Source organism: Carex rostrata, chromosome 21, assembly GCF_964058835.1.
Source record: "Carex rostrata chromosome 21, lpCarRost1.2, whole genome shotgun sequence".
Taxonomy (NCBI): domain Eukaryota; kingdom Viridiplantae; phylum Streptophyta; class Magnoliopsida; order Poales; family Cyperaceae; genus Carex; species Carex rostrata.
The window spans coordinates 6,238,359-6,256,291 of record NC_135938.1 but is presented as its reverse complement, the minus strand read 5'-3'; the positions used below and the strand labels follow the sequence as shown (position 1 = coordinate 6,256,291).

Below are 17,933 nucleotides of genomic sequence, written 5' to 3'. Positions count from 1 at the left end.
TGGATCGGTTTTAAGCAAGAAAACCGATCCAGATACTATCAGGATCGGTTTTTATGTACAGAACCGATCCAGATGCTATTTTCTGATATATTTTAATTTGTTAGATATATTTAAGTTATTTGGATCGGTTATTATGTATAGACCCGATCCAGATGCTATTTTATGATATATTTCAATTAATAAGATTTATTTGAGATATTTCAATTATCAGGATCGGTTTTTTGTTAGAACCGATCCTGATACTATCAGGATCGGGTTTTATAAACAACCGACCCTGATAGTTGAATTATTAAGATCGGTTATTTAGAATAACTGATCCTGATAGTATCAGGATCAGTTCTAACAAAAAACCGATCCTGATAGTTCATAAATCAGGATTGGTTGACGATAAAACCCGATCTGAATAGTTTTTAAGATCGGTTTTTTTAAATAAACCGATCCAGATACTTATTAGGATCGGATGTCACATATAACCGATCCAGATAGGCCGATCCTGATTCCTGTTTTTCCACTAGTGCACCACTCAGCTTTATCCATGAGGATGTTCACGCGAGGCAGGGTATTGATAAGCCGATCGAGATCGTTCTTCACTTCCCTGGCACTAGTAACACGTGTATCCAACTTGGATAGCAGAAACTCCATTGTTGGATCTTGTACGAAAAGAGGGAAAAGCAGATGAGAAGAGAGGTTGTTGGGTTAATTATCTGTACGAAGGGATGAGGGACTCGTTTACTGAACTGGTGACAAATTGCTACAACGCATTATTAGATTAGATCTTATTACCATTGTTTTTTTTATATATATATATATGAGTAAAGCTAGGGTGTGCCATGCTCACCAATAAAATTTGGTGAGCATAACTCCAAAAGTATATCGGATCAACGTCAAATGTCAAATTCAAACCGTTGAAATCCATGTACTTCATGAGTGATGCATATACATGCAAAATTTTGAAAGTTTCGAGTTTATTTGATACACGGTCAAGTGGTCAAAGAAATGAACATTTTATTATAAGTTATTTTATATATTCAATTTTTATTATTTCTTTGACCACTTGACCGTGTAGCAAATAAACTCGAAACTTTTAAAATTTTGTATGTATATGCATCACTCATGAAGTACATGGATTTCAACGGTTTGGATTTGTCATTTGATGTCGATCCGATATACTTTTTGAGTTATGCTCACCAAACTTTCTTGGTGAGCATGTCACACCCTAGCTTTACTCATATATATATATAGAGAGATATAGATGTTGGTGCTTTAAAAGAAATAATATATATGAGCCTTGTAAGGAGAGAGTTGACTTGGCTTCGGAATCTAATTTTTGTGTCCCTTATTGTGTAGATATCCGTGTTGCTAGGTTTAAAAATAAGGCCTCGTAATCTCTGAGCAATGAGCGTCGGTCTGATAGACTTTGGACTTATTTTGGGTCCGATGGACACCGATGCGCTTTAAAATGTGTTCGCACGAATCTGAGAGTCCTGAGCAATTAATTGTCCCGGTCTAAAATATCTGACAAACCGATCAAATAAAAATAAATCAAATAAAGGGTTGGTCCTTGTTGAGTTCAATGTACACAATCACGATAGTTTTTTCAAATACGGGGTCTTTAAGATTCGTTCAAGTCAAAATAGACGGTACAAGTTCTTCATTCTAGACGAAAGGGTTACCTTACTGGGTCTAGATCCCGGAGATGAGGGAAAATGTGTCCTGCAGAGACATTTTGTTAATATATTTGAAGGAGTGGTATTTTGTTTTGTGTGATTTTTTTAGATAGATTGACATATTTAATAGAGACGTTGGGAGATCTTTGGATTTGGATATATCCAATAATAAAAAATTTAATGTTTTTTTTTCAATTAGATTTTTTTTTGTTGTTGTACGCCTAATGTCGTCTAAAAAAAAGCTTATCCTTTCTATTGTCTGCACTAAAATTTGTGCTTCCGCGGATCTTGATGCAACAGAGTTCGAGAATCAAATTAGTTGACTGCCGTTTAATTGTCAATTCCTGAATAAGAGTGCATAATGGGTCCCACCCGCTAAAAGTAGAATAATTATTTCAATCCCCACACTCCAGTACCGGCATTGTACCCCTATCTCTTAAACATATTTTAACTTCCCATAAACTAACTTAACTAACTAGTTTAATTAAATTTATTCACAATACTATGATCTGCCAAGTTTAATTAAATTCATGGGTATAAATACTTGAAAAATAATAAATTAATACTTGCAAATTAAGATATTAATACTTGCATGTCTAACTTAATATAACTATATAGAAGGACCACTCAAACTACATGGGAGAAGAATCATACACGTTTTTAGAGGTGAGTTTTTTTTTCAATATCTTCCACATTTCTCACGTTCTATGATGAATTTTGCGAATCTAAAACCATGAACGTATTCTACGCAATTTTATCTTTCAAATGAGATCCATAATGACGTACTCTCGGATTCATCGTCACACAAGTATTTATACCTCATTGTGCAAGTATTTATACCTATACTTGTAAGTATTTTATCCCTAATCGTGGACCCCACATCTCCGCATCACATTTCCCTAATCGTCCCTGCGTCAACCTTTCTCTAACAAAAATATTTGACCACATAGGTATAAATACTTGTAATATTTTATATTAATACTTTTAAATGTCAGCAGTGTCATATGTGAAAAATACTAGGTATAAATACTTAAATGATGAGGTATAAATATTTGTGTGATGACGAGCTCGAAAGTATGTCATTATGGATCTCATTTGAAAGATAAAATTGCGTAGAAGACGTTCGTGGTTTTAGATTCACAAAAATTTTTATAGATCATGGGAAATGTGGATGAGATTGAACAAATAAAATTAGAGGGATAATGGGAGGATGAGAGTGCGGGTACTCATATCATGTCCCCAAAAAGTATTGGAGGCTTCTTTTAATGAGAAATTTTATAAACTACCATTCTTTTGAAAATTTTAGAACATAATACTCTTCCTCTAAAATTCTTAACAAAATATTCTTGTGAGTCCTAATTTTTCCCTTCCTCCACCTTCTCTTCCCCTCCCTCCCAATTACACCCTTAATTACTCTTTTTTTTATTTTTTTCTCCTCTCTCAAAACTCTGTTTTGAAGTCACTTCTCTTAATAGCAACGGAGATATTTCGTTCTGCAATAGATTGTTTTTTTTTTTTTTGGTCTTGTAGGAGCTATCAAAACTAGGACAATTCAAAAAAGAAAAGTCAATGATGTTAACTTTAACTTGTATATATATATCTTATGTTTTTAAGGTTCCAGCATACATGATTTTCACCTGATTTTGGGTAGTATGATGTACTGGTCATACAGTGTGACCGTATCACACTACATTATATAAAATGAATGTTTAAATGCACATCAATAATTAAGCAATTGAATAAACTATGATTTAATCTATTGTCTTGAGCAGTGTAAACTGCAGAGCTAATTTAGTACACTTCAAAATTCTAACTTCTAAATTTGAAGGTTTAAAGGTTCTAACAACAAAAATGTGAAGTGTTTTTCAATTTACTCTAAAAAAGAAGAAAAAAATATTAACAAAGTCAGATCCGTTAAAATTGTGCAACTATCAACTGCTGAGAAAACACATAAGCTGCTATGGAGAGAATACCACAATAACCATATGTAATATATATAAAAAAAAAAAAAAAAACTGTTGCCTAATCTAAAATTGCAACAGAAGCTTCATTATTGTTGATATCCGGACAGATTGTTGTGGACGCTATTTGTAAATTTCTTCTGGGCCTAAATGGGCTTTGTAAATTATCGTGCGCTGTTAGCAGCAAAAACTCATAATATCCATATGATTATAAGAGTATCCAGATTCTACCTTTACAAATTAAATTTTATACGGTTATGAAGTTTTTTCCTTGCAACATTGTAACATAAATTTAATAATGTTACTCCATCCCACATTTAGTAATTCATTTACCGTTATATTTGAATTTTATTTATTATTATTTGTATCTTAAATTTTATATGACTTAATTATTCGTTTCATATTCGTGTTCGAATCCGTATTCGTGGATTATCCGTTCTGTATCAATATCTGTTTAAGACAAATTTGATTTTGAAATTTGATATCCGTTTACTATTCATATTCACTTATTATCCGACGGATACAGATATGTATCAGCATTATCCGCTCCGTTTTCACCCCTAGGACTAAAGCTCATTTCCAATTCTACGGAGTCCCAATCTCACAGGAAAAAAAAATGACACTTACTGAGCCGGTAGAATTGTCAAAACGGCCGTTTGGCCTGAACACGTCAGCTCTGAACCAGAAACAAATCACGGTAGATCATCAGTTTTGTTCTTAATGGAGAGAACCATATCAACTTTGGATACCCCTGCAAATCTCGCTGATGTGCCCACGTGTACATACCCGCGGGGTCCACATCTCAGCCTTCTCTATCTCCCGGCCCTTTTCATTGTTTTAGTTCAAACACACTCTCTGACCTATCACACTCGGAGTTTGTCGCTCCAGTGAGCGCTCTCCTCATTCAAATCTGCAGTCAACCGTTGAGAAGTTAAAGGGATAAAAAACATGGCGACTTCTAGCTCGGCGTTTCCCAAGGCGGAGCTCGATTCTCCGGCGACAGCGGCGGAGGGAAGCCGGAGAGGAGCGGATCAGGCGTACTTGCCCGCGCCGAAGAGGGCTAGGAAGGAGAGAGTGTGTACGGCCAAAGAGCGCATCAGTCGAATGGCACCTTGCGTCGCTGGGAAGCGTAGCTCGATCTATCGAGGAGTCACTAGGTATGCTTTGTTACTGGTACATAATCAGGGAGAGGAGTGCCTATTTTGGAAGTTTATTGGAGATATAATAAGAAGTTTAGTGCTGAGTATCTGTATTTAGTCTAGATCAGATGTAAATACAACTTGCCTCGTTCTGTATTGAATCTTATGTTCCTTGGTAAAGTGTTTTTTGTGGAAGGAGTCTTCAGCTAGCATTTCTGATGTAATGGACTAGTGATGTACTGTGTGTTGCATTGTATGGATAGGCATTAGATTTGCTGGCAAATGCACTTGATTAGTTACAGCCACTTTTATTTTATATCTAGGAAATGAACTATATTAAAAAAAATCAGAAGTTTGAATGGCCTCCATGGTGCTGTGTTTTTATGGTTGCCTAAACTTTTACTTCATGGGGATAAATGTGTTTATTTAAATCATTTTCTACCTTTTGTTTTATGTATTGTTTTTGTTACTTCTCATATTCTGATTGTGCTAACTAATTTTAACCACTTTTGATTTTTTTTTTTATAGACATCGATGGACGGGGCGGTATGAGGCTCATCTTTGGGACAAGAGCACCTGGAACCAGAATCAAAACAAGAAAGGAAAGCAAGGTACAAGCTATGAAATATATTTACCATTTATATCATTACTTGCTAAAGGTAGACTAGTGAATTGTAATAAATCCATGTTTTTCATTTACTGCTATCTCGTTTTCATTCCTTAATCTCACTCTGTTGATTTCTTTATCATGGAATTCTTCTGGGTGAATTTCCAATCTCCAGTATACTTAGGTACGAATACCTTGCTCTCTCTCTTTTGGCCTTTTCTAAAAGCTGGTATTACACTGTAGTTTGGCTCTACATTAAAAAAAAAAAATCTCAGGTGCATATGATGATGAGGAGGCTGCAGCGAGAGCCTATGATCTTGCTGCTTTAAAATACTGGGGTGCCGGGACTCTTATTAATTTTCCTGTAAGTTTTATTTGTCCAATCTATACAACTAGAAACACCCAAAATCTATCTTTTAGATTATGCAAGTAAAATGCAGTTTGGTATATTGGTGAAATTATATATATAGGAAACTAGCTAATTTTGTTGTTAGGTGTCTGTTTTAGTTTTCCACATTGCATTAAGCTTATGTCTAAGAGCTGAAAGCTATAAGTGTGCCAAAATAAAGTTCTTTCTGGCTTCAGCTCTGCTAGCAATAGAAATGGAATAATATTCCTACTGTAATATTTTATTTTGTTTAACTTGTTTAGGTGAGTGACTATGCGAGAGATCTTGAAGAGATGCAGATGGTTTCCAAGGAGGATTACCTAGTTTCTCTTAGAAGGCATACTTTTTACCAAACATTGAGTTGAATTTCTTTTTCTTTCTTTGCCCCCACTTATTAGTATGGAAATTTAATAGCAAAAAAATTCTTTTACTGCAGAAAAAGCAGCGCTTTCTCAAGAGGTTTTCCTAAATATCGCAGCCTTTCCCGGTATGCTTTTGCCTTCCATTTATGTTCTTGTGCAAAGAAACTCTATTTTTGTAATTTCTTATGGAGGTTTTACTGAGTACAGGAGTCATTTTGAAGGAGCTTATTCTCCGGTTATATATTTCTTACTAAATAGTCTTAACTTTTAACAGACAACAGCAAAATTCTCGGTGGGACCAATCTCTTGGTCAATTGCTGGGGAACGACTACAGCAACATCAATTGTGGTAATTTTTGAATACTAGTTGTCCTTTATCCAAGACATACATATTTAGCATTTCGATCACTATTGAATAAAATTCTTTACCTTCTGAGTTCTCACTTGCAAATTGACTATCATTTTTTCCTTTTTCCAAGGTTCCAATAAGGAAGGCTTGGATAGAAGCTATCCTCCAGGGCTTGTGTTAGAGAGGAAAATTGATCTGTCAAACTACATCAAGTGGTGGGCCCCAAAAAAATCGCGCCAATCAGAAACAACCACCTCTAACACTTCAGTTGAAGACCTGGCTAGTGAGATTAAATCAATCGAATCAGCCAATTCAGCTAATGAGCCATTCAAGCTACCCTCTCTAGGTGTTTCTCACTCAACAAAACCAAACAGCCTCTCAGCATGTGATATTCTGTCCCGGTCTGATGCCTTCAAGAACTTTCTAGAAAGATCTTCAAAAATTCAGGAAGAGAAGGATGTAGGTGGAGCTGTGCCGGTGTCAGTCTGTGTAAGTGGGCCCGAGTTGCAGTTGCAGAGCAGTATGCCATATTCACTGACAAATCTTCTCTCGGCACCATTAAGACCTAACTGGAGTGCAATGGATCCTTGTGACCCCCTGTTCTGGACAAACATTGTCTCTTCGCCTCTTGCACAGCCCCTGGCTACTCCGGTTATTTCTCTTTCCTTTTACCTTTCTTACTGGAATTGTTTCATGCGTCCTAAGAAACATCTAAAGAAACAAAAAAAATATATATATTTACCCATTCGTGATAAGCAATATCATGCAACTTTCAGGCAGGACCACTTGTATTAATCATGTATCAAAATTTTCTTCTTCCTAGTAAAAGTAAAGAGGTGAATTGGTCATATTTCAAATTACTGAGGAAGAGATAAGAAGCTGTTTTGTGTTGTCAGGAGATGTATGCCATGCTTTCTTTCTTATTTTGCTGAGTAAAAAAATGAAATTTGACACTTTTCATGTGTGTGTGTGTGTGAAATTACCCCATTTTAAACAACAAGCAAATGACCTCAAATGGCATTTGTTTCAAACAGACTTGTCATTTCTAACACTGGATATCTTACCATAATTGCGAATAAAACCTACATACATTTTCTTTAAATATTTGCAAATAAAACTCAACTATAGGAATTTCTGTAGAAGTACATTTCTGTCTTCATTCTATTGTTTTTGTAAGTATAAATGTCAGTGTAATTAGCTATTTGAACCTACCACAAATTGAACCAAAAAGCAAGACGAGTGCTTGGATTCCAAATTGATTTGTTCCGAAGAGATTTAGTGAATATATTCGGGGATACAGATAAAGTTAGTGGCAATTTGGTCATCTTTTGCTCTACTTAATCTGTGTTAGGCCATCGCTTGTCAATTACAGATAACCCAAATAATTTTGAGCATAAATTGCAAATATGAGAAAATTTTGGTGTTGTTTGCAATATGGCATGAAGAATTAAATAGTTTGCTGTTATATTACGTAGTCAATGGTTAAATTTTGAATAATTTATGGTCATTTCATAATTTTCTGAAGTGCAAATCTGACAGAGAGAATCATAGATCGCTAATGTCTGACTCATGTACCATGTTACCACGCATCATAATCCTTGGGATGGAGTATAAAAACATGTTTAACAGCATCTAGAATTGTAAACTCCCAAGTAATATTTCCTATACTCATGTGGCATTGTATTCTCTCATCATCGATTCTTGTTTTTTCCTTTGCATGTTGCAGCTGCCGAAAAATGAAACAAGCTCAAGTTATTCATTCCATTGCCAGGACTGATTCGTAGAAGTTTCAGCAAGTTTATGCAATAGTTGTATACAAGTATATGTTTGCTTTATCCTTTTTTCATATGTATTACTTTTATTGAATTCATTTTATTTGTTCCTTAAGTTGTATAAATAATTAGTATCATCCAGGTGTAACATCTTTTAAAATAAATTTACTTACTACTGTCAAGGTTTTGTGCAATTATGCAATCAACCCAACTGATTCACATTTTTTTTATTACAAGGACAAGATTTACATATACCTCCCTTTGATTGCTTAATTAAATAAAATTCTGATTGCAGGAATTAATTCTGTTTTGGTGTGTGATTGAACTGGCTGTATTGTAGGTTAATTATTGCATGTCACACGAGCAAGCAACTTCCTGTTGGCTGTATGTTAGGATAATTATCACATTATGGTAGGATAATTATATTTATATGTTCATTAAATCCATGAATAATTATCCAGGCCTACTTATCTGACATGGAGTTTAAGACAGTACTTGGAATGACTAAAGAGAAATTGTACACAATGCCAAAATGAATAGAATTTGTTGCTCTCAAATCATAACTTTATTGAATAACTCTTGGGTTTATATAGAGCCTTACAATCTTGCTAATAAGTTCCTAGACTTTTCCCTAATACCTATTTACCAATAGATCCCTACAACTAATACAATCTCAACAAAGTAAAAACAATAAATGTTGAAAAAGAAGGTTAATCATTTCTAGTTGCACTTGGGCTTTGTCTCTCCCTCTACTTTCTCCAAAATTATTTATTTATCTATTTATTTTATTTTGGGGTAACTCAAAAGAGAATCTTTATATCAGTGCGAATTTAGTCTGCACAAATCTTAAAATATATTGAATGGTTGAGATTTATTAACTTAAAATATTTCCTTTTGAGTTAAATACAGAGGATATGACTTGTTCTTTTATTTTTATGACAAATACTTGCTTTATATGATCTCCAAAATGTGCGAGTTTGCTTTAATGTTTTCTTTTCCTTTTTTTTTTTTTTGGTTTGTCTTTTGGAAACAACAGCAATATCTTTGATTTAGTTTGTTTACACACACATGCACACACAGTCCGGATTCCCTAAAGTAACTCAAAGCAGATGGGACAGTGGGGATCGAAACTCAAAATTTGAGGTACCTTAGATGTTATGGATTCCATGCAAGACTAGGGCTGCAAACAAATTAAACCAAATCAAACTTACCCTAGTTTGAGTTTGAATAAGATTCGAACCGAACTGGTTTGATTTGTTTTAGAACGAACTTCAATCAAACGAGTTAATTGTGAAAAAAATTTCGAATCGAAGTCAATCAAATCACGAACTATGAGCTTTTTTGGCAGCCCTACATAAGACCCTTAACCCAAAACCCTAAAGCCGAAATTCATGTACATTTTTATTGAGCTTCAACAGAGAACATAATTTCCAGATATCCATTATAATACATATTAAACATCATATAACATCTGATATGAGTAGAACTAGAGTGTATATTTGGATGAAACAAGGAATATAGCAAGAATAGAGCTAATTCCAAGTTTGAAAATAGTAGTCAATCCAACTTTTGGTTGGGTTAGTAAAATAGTGAACTAACTCATATAAGACAAACAAAAAATAGTGGGTTAGTGCTATTCTTGCTCCATCTAAACATCGAATAGCTCAAAAGAATAGTGTTATTTTTGCTCCATCCAAACACACCCTAAAATTTATTGGATTGGTTTTTAATGATGAATTTGAACCGTTGAAACTCATCTATCTTCCAGTGATATGTCTACATGCAAAAAATTAAAATTTTTACATTAATTTTGTATAGAGTCAAGTAGTCAAAAAAACATTTGAAAAATGAATGCATTAGAATTAATTTATAAATCTTCTAATTTTGATCACTTGACTTTATACTAAATTAATTCAAATTTTTTTTTTTTTTTTTTTTTTTGCATATAGACACATTACTTATAAGGTAAACGGGTTTTAACAGTTCAAATTTGTTATTTTAAGTTATTTTGATAAATTTTAAAATTGAGTTCACAAAAAAATTTTTGATAAACTTAAAAACACCGTAGTTCTACTCATGATATTTCCTTATTTATTTTACACTTCAAAAGGAAATATACGACATTACTTTTTGCAGTTTAACTATGTCATACGATATTACGTGTAGTGTTGCACTCCAAATCAGAATTGTTCATACTCGATTGGATTAAATTTGTTAATTTTAAATTCGATTGGCCACCTAAAGACGCTGCCAAGCCATCTAAAAAAAAAGAGATAAATAATTGGACTTCAAATTTAAAGGATCTGATTTTAATTTGATGTCTTGATTTAGCTTTCAATTAGGAACTACAATGTAATGTTTTGGTCAAGTATTCAAATTAGGTCCGGCAGCCCGGGTTACAGGAGCTGAGATGCAGTTATCTCAGCTTAAGCGCACCATAACTCGACAAGTGAGATGCAATCTGAGCCATCAAAATTTTGATGAAGGGCTCAGATTCTCTCTCCTGGATTAATCGATTCATCCTCCTTGCTGCCGTCGTCCACCAAACCTAATCTAGGCTCCAAGCCATAACCTTCATCGTAACTTGAAACCTATCCCAGTAACGCCAAATCCCTAGACCTAACCCTTGTCGTAACCCTAACCGCCGTTGAAGGGGAAGACTCAGTCCAGGTGATTTCTTCTCTCTCTCAAGTCTCAATTGATTATTCAATCAATGGGTTGTGCGTTGTGCCCCTAGTTAGACCCAATTCTCAGCCCTACCAAATACATGAAATTTATTCTTGGAAACATTTATTAAAAACCGAAACTGACGTTGTATGGGACCCACAATCATTAATACTTTGAAAAATATATCTCGACTTGGTTTTATTGGTCTTTAGATAAGGTGGAACCCGCAACTCAGCAACAAAGCCGGAAAGCGTGTGACGGTGTCTGCAGTCTCATCCCCGCTCCTAAAAAAAGAAAATGTTACATGTCGCCAATTTGTTTCTTTCTATGATTGACAGACAAGTCTTTTGCTTTTTATTTTACTCTTTTTTCTTTCTTTATAGATGTCGCAGCGCCGTACGTTATGACTTCCCATTTCCCGTTCCCACCCACCATTTTACGGGCAGGACCAGATCAGATTTAAGAGTAGACCCGTGACTGCTGATCTCAAGAGGACGACTCGGGTCCCAACCAATTATATGAGGGTTAATTTTCCCTGCACCGCCACTATACCGTACGTAACATTCTTTGAGATCCCAAACCCTGACAGATGGGGGCCACCTGCTCACATTGTTTCTCAGTTCATACCATCACTGTCAGTTGAAATGCAACGGTGTATCGGTGCATACAGTACTGTCTCCAACCGTCCGGGTTTGGGCTCGCGCGAAAGTTAGAAGAGAGAGAGAGAGAGATAGTGAGAGGTAGAGGACAAAGTGAAGTAAGGCGAAGCAACTCTACTGCTACTGATTCGATACTGATACTACAAGAGTCTCCCAAAACAAACACACTCTCCGTTCCTCCTCTACTTCCCCGCCTACTCTATTGCTGGATCTACTCACACTGCTGGTACTGGCGGTGGCGGTGGCGGTGGCGGCCTTTCTTCTACCTGTCTCTTGCTATAGGTAAATAAAAAATTACAGATATGCTTCCCTTTTCTCTTTCTCTCTTATTTTTTTTCTTTATTCGCTAGCCCCTCCTACGGTCTACTCTACTGGATTGATTGTTAGAACGGCAATGCTTCCAATCTTTCTTTTCACTCTCCACCTCTCTCTCTCTCTCTCTCTCTCTACTTCGCCTCTCCTCAAGAATAAGAGATCACCGGGATATCCTCTTCACCTCTCCGTCTTTTGTTTTCTTCCTGTCGCTTAGATTTTTAAAGAGCTCTGTTCCTATGCCCCAATCTTCTAAAGCAATTCACTTTACAAGACAACAGATAGTATCCCATGAGAGCTGACCAGATCCTTTCATCTTCAGAAAATGTTATACTTTTATTTTGTGATTCTGTTAATCATTATTTTAGGATAAGGTTCACTATTGTCTTTAAGTAAGCCATCATTGACAATTTTAAGATTTACGGTCCAACTCCACACAGAATCTGCAATTTTTGTGTAACACGTGTTATTTTTTTTTTTTACCTGTTCAATTGTTTGTTACATAGACTTCTATTTCTTTTTTCTTTTTCCCTTTCTTTATTTAATATTTCGCATGAACAACCTTTCCCATCGATATTGTTCATACTTAAAATTGACTATAGATTATTGTAACATCTCCTGACTATATGTCCTGACAATTTACCAATTTTATTGTTACAGGAATACAAATATAATGGAATACTAATTGAAAAATAAAGATGTCAGTTGTCATTGAACCTGAACTGCACAAAGCTGAGCTGGAAACTAAAGCAGCAATGTCAGGTCGTGCTGTTGTACAACCGAAAAAGAAGAGCCTCCCACGGCATTTTGAACGAGCTCCAAGAGAGAAGGCAACTCTCCTGCCACAAGCACCAAGAGGAGCCATTGGTGCCAAATTCCAAGACAAGGCCAAGGGCCACCAGGTTGTCAAAAGGAGCTCTGTGCCGCCTATTCCCTTGAAGAGCTCAAAGCCATGGCCTGGGAGTGGAAGCAATTCGGCAAGCAGTACTGACGAGCTCATCAAACACATGTCCAATGTACCGGCATATCTCCAGAGAGCAATGCACAACAATGGAGACAACATCCAGGGCAAAGCTTTAAATTTTGGAGTGCTTGAATGGGGTGACCTCGAGAGATATACCGGTAAAAAGCAGCATTCTGCATGTGGCACTACTAAAGTTGCTTCTCCGATATCGTCACAAAGCAGTGCTCCTACTCCTAAGCAACAGCAGGCAACTAACCCTTATACGAGGAGCATCTCTCAGAGGAAGTCTAAAGATGGTACAATTAATGGAGAGGAAAGTTGCAGTGAAAGGGGTAGAGAAGGAAATAAGTGCTTAGCCTCGAACATGTCTCCCTTAAGTGGGTGGCAGAAAGAAAAAATTCAAAGGGGATTTTTAGGTGAATTATTAGATGACATCCAAGTAAAGGACCAGTGTACCCGTGTTCCCTATTCTTTCCCATTGCCTCACAAGGACGGTGACATATGTACTACTACTGGTTGCAGTGGCAGTAATAGTAGCCTGCCGAGAGAAAATAGACAGGCTGTCTCAAGGGGATTGACTAGTCATAAACAAAATACTAATGAGTTGACCCCCAGTTGTAGCTTGGTAGAGCCTCCTTTAGTTAATAGTAGCCTGCCGAGAGAAAATAGACAGGCTGTCTCAAGGGGATTGACTAGTCATAAACAAAATACTAATGAGTTGACCCCCAGTTGTAGCTTGGTAGAGCCTCCTTTAGTTGCATCAAGAGCGAAAATGAGTAATGTGGAGACCACCGAGAGAGGAGCAGCTTCAAGCAAAAGAGGTAGGCAAAGCCCATTGCGAAGGATGCTCGATCCTTTACTCGGGCCCAGAAATGTTGTACGTGCTTCTCATCACGAATCGACTTCGGTTGGATTGCATAGACCCCTTAGTTCTAGCTTCAGTTCGAACAACAAGAAAAAAGAATGCCACACCCGCCCCGGTACAGGCACTGAGAACAGTGCCAGCACCACTTCCCCTTCGTTCCAGCCAAGCAACGCCAATTTGCAATTTCAGCCGGTTGAGAAAATCCAGCCTTTGACTAGACATGCACTTTTACAGCTTTCCTGGAAGAGAGGGCTTCCTGTCTTTATGCTCTCATCAGGTGAATCTGACATTCTCGGAGCCACAGTCAGAAGCAAATACATCTCTGACACCATTGCTAATCCCGAGTTCTTGTATTCGATATTTACTTTGCAAGAATCAAAGAGTAAAGGAGGTTCGGTTTGGATTAAATCAGGAAACAAGGGCAAGAAGCAACAACATCTGATATCGAATGTCATAGCAGAGGTGAGAGTTTCTACTTCCAAGTCAAAGTGCTGCAATAACCCTTTCAGAGAGTTTGTTTTGGTTGGTCCTCAGCTTGTACCAGCTGCAAGCAAAGAAAGAACAATCCATGAGATTGAAATGGAGTCTCCAGTGAACATGGAACTTGCTGCCATAGTTATCGGCCCATCGACAAATAGTTGCTTGTGCAGCAAAACAGCTTCTGCAGGGAGCGTGACGGCCATACTGCCCAGTGGGATCCATGGTGCTTCAGCTCGGGGAGAGCCTTCGCCTTTGATAGAGAGATGGAGGTCGGGAGGAGAGTGTGATTGTGGTGGATGGGATGAAGGATGCAGGCTCTCCATCCTCAATTCTGAAGGCTCCAAATCCAATTGGGAAGAAACCCAAGCCCGCCTCGAACTCTTTCCTCAGGTAGTTTTTTTGTTATATATTGAGGCTATGGTACTATGTATAGTGCGGATTGGTCCGTACTATAGATCAATATTTTTGTTTTCGAAGTTCAAACAGTCGATCTGAATAGTTCAGCATGATTTCATATGAATATGTACTTGCACACTAAAATTTACAATTTTTGTAGATAGGTAGAAAATCACTACTTTTGAATGGTTTAGAATCTTTAGATCAAGTGATTTTCTACCTACCTAATAAAATAATAAAAAATTCTAAAAATGTATTTGATCTACAAGTGCATTTTCATATGAAGATCATGTTGAACGGTTTAGATCAATTGCTTGGACTTAAAATGGAGATATTGATCCATTGTACGGATCGATATGCGCTATGCATAGTACCGTAGCCTGACTCTCATATATTTATATCAAAACTCAAGCCCCAACCTATTTTAATAGGTAAAATTGATATGTGATATCTGACATGTGTATGTTGATATCACAGGGTCGGTCGAAAGAAGAAGGGCAAGCATTCAGTATGATTTGTTTCAAGGAAGGGCTATACACAGTCGAAGTTAAATCCTCCATCCCCTTGCTCCAGGTCTTTGCTTTATGCATCTCTTTACTTCACGGCAGATATCCTCTGAAACATTTAACGCAACAGGAGAAGACATTGGAGGCAAGGAATGGAGGGCCTCCAACCAGCTACATGCAGTGCCATCCACCTCTTTCACCTGTTGGTAGAGCTTGATCTCGAGCCCCAATTCCTTCTTGCTAGTTAGTAAATATGTGGATCCCTTTTCCTGTATTCCTTTTGCACTCTTTGTATTTGTCAGAGATGATGGGATACTGTAAATTGTATAAATGCCTGTTGTCTTAGGTCTTATGCCATTGCAACTGTATTAATTAATCTTATTCAAAATTGAGACCTTTAGCAAGTTAATTCAGTGTGTTATTTGTTGTTTCGTGCGATTTGAACCATGCATTTTGTTCATTATCCGTATTGGTAGCAGCTACCTGATTTGCTTTGAAATCCTAGGTATGTGGATAACGCACAAGCTTATTTCAATAAATGCACTAGTTAAGTAATATAAACACGAGTAAAATCATTATACCTCCTGCTATTTGATCAAGAAAAATTGCAAGGCCAGATCTATTGGTCATTTGTGTAATTGTGTTGGAGTGGTTAATAAGTAGGTATAACTATATAAAAATGGAAGTAGGTATAACAAGAAATGAGTAAAACTAGGGTGTTCTTAAGCTTACCAAGGTGTTTAGTGAGCTTAACTCCAAAATATATTATATTAGTTTTAAATGACAAATCTAAGCTGTTAAAATCTATCTACTTTACAAGTGATGAATTTACATGTAAAGATTTTAAATTTCGAATTATTTTAGTATAAAGTCATGCGGTCAAAATTAGAAGGTTTATAAATTAATTTTAGTGCATAATTTTTTAACACTTTTTGACAACTTGACTTTATACAAAATTAATTTGAAATTCTAAAAAATTTACATATAAATTCATCACTCATGAAATTAATTGATTTCAACGGTTTGAATTTATTATTTGAAGTTAATCTAATAGGTTTTGGAATTAAGTTCACCAAACACCTTGGTGAGCTTAAGAATACCCTAGTTCTACTCACAAGAAATCACATCCTCTCCATATCAGGAAATCTTTTAAAATTACTAGATCTGGACCATTTTTATTAACTTGGCACGAATCTCAAAGCCCAATAGTACTGCCCCCTATGGTGACCCGAAGTGAGGGTAATCCTCTGCAGTACCTGAGAAGATACGGATTCGGTATAACAATGTGCTTGAGATAATGTTTGCCTGTCAGGTAACGTAATTGTAGACAACCCGCCCCCCCCCCCCCCCCCCCACCCCCTTATGATTGGAGATTAAATTTCAACTGTTTTGAGATTCGGGCTAGCCCAGGGCAGTATTACTGGACTTTGAGATTTGTGCCAAGTTAAAAAGAATGGTTCGAAACCATTAATTATGAAAGGTTCTCTTTCCTGGTAATGGAGAGGATGTGAATTATGAACTTGGTATATGTAAATGATTTCAGATATAAATTTTCACATATTATTATAGAATTTGTATCTGTATACTGTAGTGTTAAGTACAAACTAAGAATCAAATTTTTGTGTTTCGTCAATTATTTGTCTACTAACCGCTTCCAATCAACCGACAGTGTTATTTTAAATAACCACAAACAACTTAATTGTTAAATAACCAGTGATACCTTTCTCAAAAAAAATAACCAGTGATACCATGATTTCGTACTGTTTTCTCATAATTGCCACACTTAGAAATAGTAAAGGACAAAAGTACTTTACCCAAATTCTATTTTGGATAATTAGATTCGCAAAAAAGGAAATACAACAAATGAATTTTGGGCGAGCAAAATAGTTGTACCTGGCAGCCTCTGTCATTGATCTCAAAAAAAAAAAAAAAAAAATTGAGAAAGAAAATTTGTAAGGCAAAATTCATTGATTTCACCAGTGCGGCTTTAGAAAACGATTTCTTATTAAAAAGTTGTTCCGAAGAATTGCTAAATAAACAATTGGCATACAACTGTGAAATTGAATTAAAAATTACCACATTAAATTAGAAATTGAAATAATTTCTATCGTTATCATCTCCGTTTAATTTAAGTTTACAGAGACTTTAAAATGGAACGCGTATGTTTTAAATAGGTTCAAAAATTTTTGACTCGATTTAACTAAATCATATACCGTTGGTATATTTCTCCATCTTTGTGATGTAACAGAATTTTTGAGGATAGATCCGGCCCGTGATAATGCACCCTTCTGTGCTAAAGCCCAAACTCAAAATTTGGGCTAGCGATCCGAATTCGTCCCACACGTTGGAAGAGGTTAGCTGCGTCCTTCTGTGCCTCAACAGATCCCAAAAACCCAAATTCTAAATGACGAATTCGCATCCTCTGAGATATCTCATATTTTGCGTGACTTCTTGAAAAAACTCAAACGTTCAAAACTTCAAATATGGTCTACATGAATCTCAAAGATCAAATAATACTGCCCCCGAAATAAGCACCGGACACGTCGGTCACGCAAAATATGAGATATCTCTGAGGATACGCAAATATTTGAATTCGTATCATCTGCATCAAAAGGAATCTTTTGAGTTAATGTATATGGACCGTCCGATCATCTTTAATAATAGTGCGGATTAGATCCACACTATCTCTCGTCTCTTTCCCCTGTACAATTGATTTAGCGATTCTTTGAGTGAGTCTATGGTACTATGCATATCACGGGTTGTTACCGTGCTACGGCTCTATTTTCGAGTTTTCAAATCCTAACGGTCGATCCGAACCGTTCATCTTGTTCTCCATATTA

General features: G+C 36.3%; 2 protein-coding genes and 1 long non-coding RNA gene across 4 annotated transcripts in view; 2 read left to right on the top strand and 1 right to left on the bottom strand.

The window, feature by feature from the left end:
- Positions 1-17,933, bottom strand: part of LOC144573178 (uncharacterized) — a 79,274-nt gene that overhangs the window by 1,131 nt on the left and 60,210 nt on the right. The window lies entirely within an intron of this gene.
- On the top strand, positions 4,396-8,465 carry LOC144573307 (Integrase-type DNA-binding superfamily protein). Its single transcript, XM_078323055.1, has 9 exons — positions 4,396-4,785; positions 5,296-5,378; positions 5,550-5,558; positions 5,650-5,738; positions 6,026-6,099; positions 6,199-6,249; positions 6,399-6,472; positions 6,603-7,123; positions 8,199-8,465. Exons 1-9 carry the CDS (start codon positions 4,577-4,579, stop codon positions 8,247-8,249), a joined length of 1,161 nt encoding a protein of 386 aa, XP_078179181.1. The 5' UTR covers positions 4,396-4,576; the 3' UTR covers positions 8,250-8,465.
- Positions 11,596-15,524, top strand: LOC144572992 (uncharacterized). 2 transcript variants are annotated; one of them, XM_078322642.1, is made up of 3 exons: positions 11,596-11,852; positions 12,543-14,581; positions 15,065-15,524. In XM_078322642.1, the coding sequence occupies exons 2-3, from the start codon at positions 12,581-12,583 to the stop codon at positions 15,308-15,310; spliced, it is 2,247 nt and encodes a 748-aa protein (XP_078178768.1). In that variant the 5' UTR covers positions 11,596-11,852; positions 12,543-12,580; the 3' UTR covers positions 15,311-15,524. The 2 variants fall into 2 exon arrangements, with proteins under 2 accessions (XP_078178768.1, XP_078178769.1); XM_078322643.1 differs by lacking the exon at positions 11,596-11,852 and having other exon boundaries at positions 12,511-14,581.